Source organism: Belonocnema kinseyi, chromosome 1, assembly GCF_010883055.1.
Source record: "Belonocnema kinseyi isolate 2016_QV_RU_SX_M_011 chromosome 1, B_treatae_v1, whole genome shotgun sequence".
Lineage (NCBI taxonomy): Eukaryota > Metazoa > Arthropoda > Insecta > Hymenoptera > Cynipidae > Belonocnema > Belonocnema kinseyi.
In genome coordinates this window covers 23,747,475-23,759,916 of record NC_046657.1, presented here as the reverse complement: position 1 = coordinate 23,759,916, position 12,442 = coordinate 23,747,475, and the positions used below count along the sequence as shown (strand labels likewise).

Sequence of the window (12,442 nt, the reverse complement as noted above, 5' to 3'; positions counted from 1 at the left end):
TCACGGAAAGCTGGCCACTCCATATTAACTCCCGGAAACTTGGGTAGTTCCAAGCGTGAAAACTTCTTTGGTCTCTGAGTAACCGCAGGTAATACGGTCTCCTTTTATTCTGTTGTAGCTGCGGAACTTTCCAAAAAGTACATCATGTAGGACTTTGCCCCTAAGTATTTTTCCTTGAAAACTGTAAATTGATCCTCCAAAAAATATGGCTTATCCTTATAGAGGCTACGAACTACCAAAAGCTGATCATTATTCTTTGTAAACTTATCCCAATTTTTCTCGAGTATAGTTAAACGTGAAAGAACTTGATTTTTATTAATATTTTCTTTACCGAGTTTTCTAAGATTTGTGGGCGCATTACACAGGCACGTGGTAGAAAAGAAAGAACAGCTCCAGCAATGAAACAAAACAAGGAGTGAGAGACGTTCGAAATAAAAAGGATAGATAATTTTCAGAGTATGGTCAAAATTGGCAGACCTTCGAAACCACTTAATGATCCTGTTTTTGTGAATCAGGGAGCATAGTCACCCCGGCTCTCTTCCCTCGAACGATCACTCCGGACACGCCGTGCTCTTACATCTGTCCCTCTTTCTAACGTCACACCATTCTCCAGTCTGGACCTGTATTTTTAGTGAATGAAGCGATTCAAATTGGAAATATCCGGTTTTGAATTGAAAACGACGTCCTAATTCGTAGTCTTTTTCACTTAAACGAAAATTTTTCACTTTTGCACGCAATTTTTTTTTTCACTATCGCGATCCGGTTCGAAGGACCATAATGTTTGAGATTCAAACTATAAAATGATTTGACAGTGAAATTAGACAGGTGGGGTGATAAATAACGCTACTTTTTTTATCCTTAAGTGAAGTTCATTGTACCCATTTTCAACGTGAAAATGGTGAAAATGGTTAAATTTTGAAGTATAAATATCAATGAAACAGTTGCTATTTATATATAATTTTTTTTTTATTTTAAATAATTTAAACGAAGTGTATGTGTAGACAAATGTCGGCATATCTTACCAAAATTTCGGTGCGAGTAGCCGCAGCTGAAGTTCAAGCAACATGTAAATTTTCTTAGATTTCGAATGAAAAATTTAGAAGCTTTTTAGGAATTGTGGAAGGTTTCATAAAAATAAAAAAATAATCTCTCAAGATTCCTAGGGAAAATGAAAATTATTTTTCATTTTGAATAATTAATTTTAAAGAATATTTAACCAGATTTTGAAAGATTCCCAGAAATGTCAGAAGAGAATCTGGAATATTTTTAAGAAATCTTTTTCAATTTCCAGGATTTTTTAAGAATTGTAGGAATTTTGAAAGATGACCTTAAAATCTCCGTGATGCTTTTTGACAATTTTAGAAACCTGTTAAAATCTTTTAAAATATGTAGCTATTTGCACCGGTGTTTTGACGCAAATAGCCGAATTTTGTCGCCATACACACCTTGTTTATACTATTTGAAAGCATTTCAAATTTTTTATTAATTCTTATCTTTTTGATAAGTGAAATGACTTTAATTTTTTCTACACATAATAAGCAGGATTTCTAAAAATGGTGCAAAAATTATACTCTTTTTAAAATATATTTGAAAGTTCTTGAAAAATTTCACAAATGATTTGAAATTTAAAAAAATTTAAAACAACTTCTAAATTTTTCAAGATTTGAAAATAAAATTTTGAAGCTTTTCAACTGTGTTTCAACTATTTCAAAACAAAAATTATTCAACTTTTGATTTCACAAGTGTTCAGTAAAAAAATTCATGTTTTAAATGTTTCATTTTTGTAGCTTGAAGTTGCTTAAAATTATATAATTTTAAACATTTTGAAGCTCATTAATTGATTTTTTGTACTGAATTTGAATTATTGAAGTCCATAATTTATAGAAGTTACATATTTTAAATTTTCTGTTTATTTTCAATCATTTTTACATTTTTCATTTGAAAACTGTTAGCACTAAGTTATATACTGAAGTATTGAGCTTTTAAATATAATAATATTTATTTTTTTCTTCGATTAAAACGGCCATCCTCAATTAATAACTATCTACATATTCAACGTATATTAAAACGTGACGTAATGGAAAATTTTAATTTTGGTCTAATAACAATTATGATAAAATTGTTTGACTTTAATGTTCTCTCGTATAAATGAAAACAAATAGACATATCGGAATTAAAAATTATTTTTATTATCTTATCTATACTAAGACTTTGTAGAAGTCCGTCTTCTTTTTAATAGAAGGAAATAGACTTATTTTCCACGTAATCCTACAAATCATGGCTAATATATTAATAATTCTAATAACCAAATATGACATAGGAATTATTTTATATCGAAATAAAATGGTGAAAGAATACACATGGTGACGAACTTTCTTTTTACTTGAATTCCAAATAATGGGGTTTTATATTTTGCCTAACCTGAATTTTGTTTAGAACATTTTAGTTGTAACATTATTAAAACTTATAAGCAAATAAATATTCCTTATTTGCTATTCATCAATTCCTAAAATGTTTCAACTTAATATGTTATTTCGTTTAAAAATTATAGTTCATAAATCTGAAGAACTTAAAAATCTTCGAAATAAGATAAAAAGATGACGTTTTAAACAATTAAAAACAAAATGGTGCCACATCATCCTGTGTTCTAACTATTCCAAAAATTTCCATGAGGCAATAATTAATCTTTAAAGTGTGAATAACAGAGTCATAAATCTGAAAGAGTTTAAAGTCTTCAAGACGGGGAAAAAGATTATGTAAACTCAAACATTGTAAAAGTGGTAGTTAGATAGCGTCTAGTATATAGACCAGCAACATTTTCTGACAGATATCTATTAGTTCGAGGCTCTTATAGCAATTCAATAAAGTTTCCTATAACTCAAGAAAATGAGGCCCTTCATTGCTATTCTGTCTTTCATCATACTCGCTCTTACTAATCCTGTTGGTAAGTATAATAATTTCGATTAATTACTAATTATCTGCAGTACATTTAATTATTTTATAATTGAAATTAATGAAAAAGTGGGATGGATGGAAACCCGATCGAAATTATAAGGTTTTTTCCCCCGGGCATACTAAACCCTAAACACAATGATAAACCACAAATAGCCGTTTCAAATCCTAATTTTTTTTATCCGCAATTTTCTTACTAAAAATTGTAAAAACGTTAGAAAAGCAAAAATAAAAGTCCAATTCAGTTTCTTCAAGTTGCAAGATTTAAGATTGGTAACTTGACTTTGGGTCAACAAAATCAACCAAATTCGATAATTTTTATGAAAACACGTTTTAAATTCAAGAATTTTTAAATTTTAGATGTCCAAAATTAGAAAATTTAATATTGATAATCATGCACGGAGAGCAATTTCAAGAGTTTAATTCACTGAACTGCTCCTGGATTTAATCACGGTTTGGCGCAACAAATAAAATCTGGGCACTCTTGTTTTTGAAGAAAGCTTAACACCCAATTTGTTTGGAATCCGTATGCTCATGTATTTCGACCCGTTAAACACGAAAGTTATAGCGGAAGTTAGCGCAAATTCGAGACTTATAGTTAAAAATTAACACACGAATCAAAATTCAAAAAAATGAAGCAAACAAAAATATGGGCGTTTCAAAATGTACATTTTACGTTCCACACAATTAATTTCCTATATTTTTAAGGATAATGTCAAAAAAATCTTAGCGCTCGTTTGTAAATGGCCTGATATGAGCATCCCGACATCAGTAGAAAAAATAGTATTATACGGTTTCTGCAATCAAATTGGCAGTTTCCAAATTAATAAAATTTGCTTCTGCGAATAAAAAAGTGATATGTTAATGAGATTTGAAAAATACTTACACATGAGCACAGAAACAATAAAAATTAATTTTCTTTCTGCGTAATTTTCTAGAATGTAAAATAATTATTTTTTACATTGATTGAAAAGAAGATTACCACGTGAAGGTAATTTTCATTGCAGGTAAAGAGAATTTTTAGGTCAGGTTGAAGATTATTCCTGTTTTTTCTGTGCATTTTAATATGGAAAATTAATGATTCATTGATCTTTATAAATTTATTTTGCCCTTTTACAGAATTAAGTTCAAAAAAATCTCGATTCCTCGATGATGCTTCAGTACCTTTCTTAGAAGCAAAGGAACGCCCTAGCACTTCAGCTGGTCAGTATTATTTATGAAACTCATATGTAGATAATTTTTACTCTTCAGTGTTAGATTTTACCATAATATGAATGAGACATACACTTTAAGAACAAAGTTGACGCTTTTCAGTTTTTATTTTTTATTTAGTCACTTTTAAAAATTTCTTTTCACCTAAAATTATAATTTTCAAATTTAATTTCTCATAATTGTCTTCAAAGAAGCTGAAATTCCATGCAAAATAAAATAACTGTAATATTAGTTTCTTACATATTTTTAATACACTTCCCAATGATTAATTACCTAGTCACATTATCGCACCTTAATTAAATATAAAATTTGTATAAGCGCCTTAAACGAAAGCTGAAACCATAGAAGAAAAGAAAAGATTTATGACAATTTGACAATTGAGTATAAGGTTTAAGTTGTAATTCAGACGCTTTTTAAAATCTGTACTATATAATTTCAAGGAGGGGGAAGCAACATTCTGTAAAATTTTCATCATTATTTAAAGATCAAACAAAAGTCACTTATACGCTAATGTGTAGCTGAATTCAGGGCAGCAAGCAAATGATTAATGCTTATCTAAATTAATAAAACCTAAAAGCTTATTGCGAATTTTAATTTTAATTTCAATTAGGTATTTAAATTTTTCTATAATTTTGACATGAACTGGTAAATAAATAACAAATCATACTGGAAAACCTCTGCAAAATTTAGTTTCATTAATCTCATTACTCAACTCGAGACCGCGACATGTCTCATTTTTTTATATAAACCAGAACTTCAATTTTTTGAGTTCTCAACACGAGTTTTAAAACAAAAATTGGTGCTTTACGCGTATGAGTCGAAACTTATCTTTACACATAGGCAAATCTCCACAATCTCACCGTTTTTTATTTCCTAACATTAACGCAGCCCAAGCACACTCTGCTATCCCCAAAACACTTGCGACATTCAGGAGATGACGAGCCAATGGCGGAAATACGTGGCGAATCTTTAAGAAGTTGTTAAATAGAAAAAAAATGTAGGACCGTTTCACTGGCATCGCCATCCACGTAAATTTAACTTTTCTTAGGCCAAATATTTATTACTCAATTTGCTTGGCCCAGGCAAAGTGTTGGCCACATCTGAGGTAGTTTTTAGGGGTCGCAGTTAACTGTTTAAATTTAAACAAATTAAAGCGAAAATAATGCGTCCATATACACATCATTACGGACTATATCGATGCTGGCGAAATATTTTGCTGGTTCTTATATGTTATTTACCGCGTAGGGATTAGTTCTTAGGGGTAAAAGTTTATTGCATAAAGTTAAACAATTTAAGAGGAAAATAACTCCCCCATATGAAGTTGATTTTTGATTACGTCTGGGGCAGCAAAACGATTCGCTGTACAAATTATGCCAAAAATAATGCAAAATTAAATTCGCTAAGGTGACGGGCCAGCGACTGTTCTGCCAAGTTCCCTCCCGTCGCACAGAACTTCTGAGTGGGATGGAGGCAGAAGCTGTTGCTGCGAACGCATGAACCATTGCGGGCGCACCTCAAGCGTTCCTGCGCGGTGACATAATGCGCAGCGCAGCTATAGTTACTTTACTCGCAGTGATAGTTACGGTTTACTCCGCAAGCATTACTGCGCGCACCGTTTTTTTCTTGGTGTGTAAACCTGGAAATACCATTCTCTCCTAACAACGTCAGACCTTTGTCATAATTAAAGACTCCTATAAGGCTCATTTAATGCTCCAAAGCAAATGATTGGTCATGTCTCGAACCCTTTTCCCAACTCGGCCTTAAAAAAACAACACCTACTAGCGGCTGATCACAGAAGAGTGATCGGTCATATCTCGAATGACAAATATAGGCTAGGTACATATTATTTCGTAAATTTTAAGAAATAAAAACAATGTAAGATTTGCAAAAACCTTCTTGCCCTTGATATCGTGCTGTTCTTTGGATTTTCTGTGTACCACTCCCACTTTTAACTCACAGACAGTTATGCAGTTACATAAGCAAATCAAAATCTGACCGCTGTGCTGGCACATTCCCATCGCTCACTGGGCGCGCCTATGGCGCGTTACTGTCGGTTTTGACAACTTCGCGTTCGGTTTTTTGCATTTCTTCCACATTTGTGCAAAGAACTTTTAAAATTAAAGGTCAACGGATCGAAAATTGCAATTTTGTGATTATGAGCTCTCTCTTGTTAAAGCTCTTTTGGTTTCAATTAACACATTCTTATCACGTATCTCATGCTTCGCACTTGATTTTTTTCAAAATTTGAACTTTTCTACATTATTCTCAACACCTTTATATCAAATATAATAAATTATTTATGTACCACAGTCAATTTTACCAATTTTATTTATCAGCTACACGTAGACGCGTTTAATGGAAATAAGTTTATATAATTACAATTTATGATATGCATACAAATTGAAACAAACTTATTCTTATAGCCTGGTTTTTAGAATTTTTTTAACCTTGTTTTTTATGATTAACAGAAAATCTACTCGTTCTGTCTGAAAATGATTGATAACAACTTTCTAGATCCTTTTTTGATTAAAAACTTTGATCTATTAATTATTTTCACACCTTGTATGGTTGAAAGATATTAATTTTTTTTAAGGTAATTTTTACAAGAAAAATCTAAACTACGCTTCCTTTCAAAAAACATTTGTAGAAAAATTTTTTATCTTTTTTGGTTAAATGAATTTTGTATTTATTCTCATAGCTTGTTTCATTTGTACGCAAATAGATTTTCTTATTTTCAATGTTGTTTTTTTACGAATAAAGCAGAAACAACTTGTCCTATAAGAAAGTAATTTATGACAAATTTCCAGACCTTTTTTAGGCGCACAATTTTTGTCGACTTATCACTTTTCGTATTTTGCTTTGTTTGACCACAAACTGAATTATTGCTTTTTTATTCGTTTATGTGAAATCAAAATTAAAATTTTCTATTTTTCTACAAAATTCATTAAGTTATTTAGGTAATTAATTTTGTAAATTGTAAATTTTTCGTATTTTTGTCTGATATATGTGGCTTTTGATAGAATTTTTAAATCTTAAAAATATGGTCTCAAAAATGTTGAAAAAACTCCAACTTTTTGAATTTTATAAAAAATGGCTAGTTAACGAACTCAAACATTCTTTTTGATCCCTCAAACTGTGTCACGCCTTGTTTCGGTTCAAACGTACATTTTCGTTAGGCTTTCTTGGATTTTAAAAATACCATAACATTGGTCATTTTTATTCTATCTAAAAAATCACAGAAATAAATTGTTCTTTTTGGCCCCAGAAATTGTGTGCCAAAGCACAATCCAATTCGACTAGTCTTTCGTAAGTTATTAGGTATAACGACAACCGTAACAACATCGACCCCGACGACACCAGACTGACAGACACCGATGTAGAGACGTTTTTTTCTGACTCAGAGAGCCTCAAAACGTGAACATTTGACGAAATCCGCAGAGGTCATTTTTTGAATAAAATTATTACCTTCTCATTATGCATGTGAATTTAATAACTCGAAAACAAAACAATTTTCGAAGTGTGTTAAAGCGACGTAAAAAATTCGAGTATACGCTAGGCGACGATCAGCTGATATTGTTCGACTTAGTGCCGTCCAATCCTATTACGGCGGTAACCGCGATGGCTCGGGAATCAGGCATTAACTGTTACTGCGACAGACGCAACAGTCGCTGCAGCATCTTTTACAGTGGCGCGCAGTGACTGTTACGGTGCCACAGTATTATTTTCGTCTTCAAATGTAACCTTCGCTGCCCCTTGATAACATGATTTTTCTCAAAGCTCTTGTGATCAACGCAGTAACGGTTACGGCAAAACCTGCACCCGCTGTTGTTTACTTCTCTCCGCGCAATTTCTTTCTCAAGAGCGTCAATATTTTCCGTCATTAGAACTGGACATGTTTGACTTGTAGGAAATTCGTTACTTCAGAAAATTGAATCAGGAGTGTCAGGTCAAAATGGCAGTGTAAGAAATTAAACTCTAGATTTACAAATCGATATTTGGTAACCTGAGTCCTCGCCGAGATCACGTGAACAGGTATCGCCTTTAGAATTCAATTGGACATTTCAATTTATATATAAACATAGTGAATGTTTAGGTACGCTAGTTCGGTAATATTTGCATGAGAGAGAATTAATAATCCAGATTTGATTATACAGATGTTATAGATGCGGGGCTCGATGCCCGTTAGCGATTCTATTGCACACTTGTCTCGGTCGTCCGGATGATTGCGGCTTCTGGTTCGTGACTAGCGGGAAATGTTTACATTTTCAAATAAAGTTTCGGGAAATCCTTTTTGTTGCCAGATTTGGCTCTATGAGAAAGTATAAAAGAATTGGAAAATAATACAAAAATAATTAAAATAATAAGGTATAAGACCGAAAGAGTTTCCTGGTTTGCTATAAGATGATGACGCTTTTTCGAGCTTTTCACGCAGACTTAGTATTTTTTTTTTAATTCGCTATTTCCTAGACGTGGCAGATTTAAGGTGCCATAAATCAAATTTTACCCCGTTAGACTTTGCAGGTTACCATCTGTACCATCCCAACTCTGCACGTATAAATGTCGACGTGCACAAATGGTTCCCTACCGACGATTCTCTTGCATAGTTGTCCGTCATTATTAAGGTTGTAGATGCCCTTAGAAACCAAATATATTAATTTTAGATGAAATTAGGTGGAACATATTCTTAAGGCGTGTATTTTCTTCTTGCCTAATACGCAAGTAAACTTAAAGAAGAATTGAAATTAACAAAATAGCGAAAGTTTATCTTAAAATATTAAAATTCGATTTATTCATTTGAAATTCTGCTTTAGTCAGGATTCAATGCGTGCAAAAAAATTTGATGCGATAAACTGACATTCGATCCGTGCCACGGTCGGATCGAAGGCTCGCCTAATCTTATGTTATTGAATTATTCTAGCTTTATTTTAATGTTTTTCACCAAATCCTTGAACAGTCAGATTTTTTGATTGAAAAATGATTAACTTATTATTTGGTTGAGAGTTAAGGTTGAGGTTAAAGATTGATGTTTTCTATTGATAATACCTTAAAATTAAAAATAAATTTAAATAATTACATTTTTAAATTCTTATCCATGATGAGAAGGTTTTAGTTTTATGCGAAAAATGACTTTCGCGAATTTCTTCAAATGTCGACATTTTGAGACCCCCTGAGTCAGAAAAAAAAGTATTTACGTCGGTGTCTGTCTGCCAAGCGTCTTCGTCATCTTCGTCATCGTCATCGTCGTTGTTGCTGTCTGTATACCGGATACCTTTAGGCAGAATAGTCTTATTAAATTATACTTTGGCACACAGTTTAAGTGACTAAATAGAAAGAGCAAGTTCGTCTACTAGCCATTTTTAATGAAAATTCAAAATTTGTTTGTTATTAATAAAAAACAACATTCACGCGAAGACGCGGGCACATTTTTTTAACTATCATCATTTAAAATGACGGAATCTTCAATTATAAATATTCAAAATGGTCAAAACCGTTGAATTTTTATTTTAAAATATTAAAAATTAAACTTTCCGAATTAAAATGTTTTGACTTCTGATCTTCTAAGTAATCAAAATTTAAGAATTTGTCTACACGTTCAACATGGGTGAACCTTCACGATATTCAAAATTTCCTGATAAATAACTATAAACATTATAACTGATTTAACTTAAACAAGTCGCAGATTAATATTAAAATTACATGGAAGCCGATGCAGCTATTTTAATATTTATTTTGAATTATGCTTATCATTTATTATATTTCGTAGTAATTTAATTTTAACCATATATTTTAATTTTGTGTTCTTTAGCTTATAATTTTCTTTTTCGATTGATTTTTCATCCCTTTATGAAATAATCGCTTATATTTTTATTTTACCCATTCCAAAAAAGACATTTAACATAGTATACACAATAAATATTCAAGAGTTTTAAATTGCAAATATTGCTAACTAGACATTTTTTAAATTACAAGTTGTTAAAATTGAGTAATTTTATATTTTAAATCTTGAGAGTGGAACTAATCTAAAAAAAATCGTCGAAAAATACATACCTTTAAAATATAAATTTTAAAAATTAAAAAATTTGCAGTTCTATATATTCTAAAAATTCGAGAATTTTCCACTGTAACGCTTTCAAATTGTACAGCATTCAATCGTAAATCTTCAAAATTAAAAAATTTTCGATTCTAAATGTTCAAAATTGCAGAACATTGAATATTTCCTTGTTAACAATCAGAAGTTTTCTATTTTTAAAAAACTCTATTAAAGATAGTGCGATTTGTTATTCTGACATTTGAATGTTCTGTTTGCTTTACCTTTTTACGTTATGAATGTTTTTAGTTTCCGAGATTTACGAATTGTAAATTGAAGATTTAGCAATGAAGTCATTTTTAATGTAAATGTAAATATCTGAATCATCTAAATTCAACTATCCCAACAAAAAATTCGTTTCACCTACGTTTAAAATATACATCCTAAAACTGTAATACTTTTCAATTTTTAAAATTCAAGAATATTCCATTTTTTCTTCAAAATTGTCGATCCTTAAATTTTTAATCTTGAAAAATGAAGAGTTTTTAATTTTGACAATATATACAAAACATTTTATATATTTTATAACTTAGATTGGAAATTTTTAGAATTTGGCAGATTGGGAATTGAAAACTTGATTATTGATTTGAAAAATGATACAAAGTTCAAAAGTTTTACTTATGCATCTATAAAATTAAAAAGTTTTATTCTTGCTAATGATTAATACACACTTAGCTTAGATTTCCTGCCAGACCACTGTCTTAACCTGCAAATTTAAAATAAATAATTGCTAAATACAGTAGGAACCCTTAAGACTCTACAGCTCAGGGCTCTGTATAATCTTACGAATGTTCAATGTTTTACACGCTTCAATTACTTTTTTTTTGTACGCATAAGTAAAGTACAGTCAAACCTGGATTCATTCTCAATTTTGGGAGTGAGCGTAACATTGAATTCAAAGTTTTAGAACTATTCTTTCTCTCTCTCCCCTATTGTCTCTCTTTCTTATTTTTCTATCTGTTTTGTGACGCTTGAGCGAGCACCGCACATCCTCCCGCAGCGCCCCTCACCCATCCGCGCCGGTCGACCTTAATTCTCGGAAACATTAAACGAGGAATCACTAAAGCTAGGTTTAACTGTTGTTGCTTTTTGATATTAAAAGAATGACGGCTGCAATTTGCGGATTTCTTGTCAATAATTATTAAGTTTTTGTGTGCTTCATACGAGTGCATAGTTCAATAACACCTGTGTGCCAGTAAATGACAGCGTTTTCCCCCTATCACTGACAGGCTGGTTAGTAGTATGCTAATGAATATCTATAAGCTACTATGAACTAGAAAACAACTAATAAATGTTTTTTACTATAATTACACCAAAATTTGTTAACAGTTAGCTTATTATGATGTTGGAAAAAACAGCATGATTTAAAGAATCGGATTGTTTAAACAGAATCTAAATTCATCTGCTCAAATTCTAGCAGAAGATTTGTTACTAGAACATGATTAACAATGGCTTTTCTGACAAATTGGAAATCCATAACCCATCAAATAGAGGCTGTTATTATTTGATATACGCATAAGGCTATGCTCTCGGAAACTCTATCCTCAAAGCGATTTAATGGAGCGCGAATCTAACAACACACTTTTCACAGATTTTTGCTATAATAATTACCATCGCAGTTTGAGAAAAACAGATAAAAAAAAAATTAACATCGCTAACGTTTTTTTCACTCCAAATATTATTGCTTATAGCGAATCTTCATACAAACCACTGATATCCAAACACCTTATTTGAACGATAATGGTTTTGAAAGGCGACAGTGCACCGAATTGCTTGTACTTACTGAACAGTCCCTACTTCTAACTCTCCCTACATGAGAGGCTAGCCTCTAGATAGCACCACCGGTTTCAGAATGTAACGTACCTGCGGGTCGATCCGAAAGAAATCTATGATTTTTAACAGGTCTCTGCCAATTAAACGTAAAACTTCAGAAAGTGGAAGTGTGCTAAATTATTAATATATGATTGAAGAGGAATTAACTTTAATTTCCACTTATTTTTAATTTTATAAAAACCATTATTTGGAAATTCCTTGGCTGCGGTTACCGCGTATATTAATTTTAAAGATTCTACTGATTTGAAATTTAAGCGAAACTATATCTTTTTCGAAGAAGAGCGCACGTCAAATTACTTTGGCGATCGGAAAGTATTTGATCTCTCCAGAGGGAAGATGTGATTACTTCAGCCCCTC

At 31.5% G+C, this 12,442-nt stretch overlaps 1 protein-coding gene across 2 annotated transcripts in view; it reads left to right on the top strand.

Annotated features, from left to right (window-relative positions):
* Positions 1–2,848: 2,848 nt before the first annotated feature.
* LOC117171690 overlaps positions 2,849–12,442 on the top strand; it is a 66,816-nt gene continuing 57,222 nt past the window's right edge. For both annotated transcript variants that reach the window (XM_033359223.1, XM_033359231.1), the window contains exons 1-2: positions 2,849–2,944; positions 4,072–4,155. In XM_033359223.1, the coding sequence (XP_033215114.1) occupies positions 2,887–2,944; positions 4,072–4,155 (142 nt within the window). In that variant the 5' untranslated portion in view covers positions 2,849–2,886. The remainder of the gene's footprint in view (positions 2,945–4,071; positions 4,156–12,442) is intronic.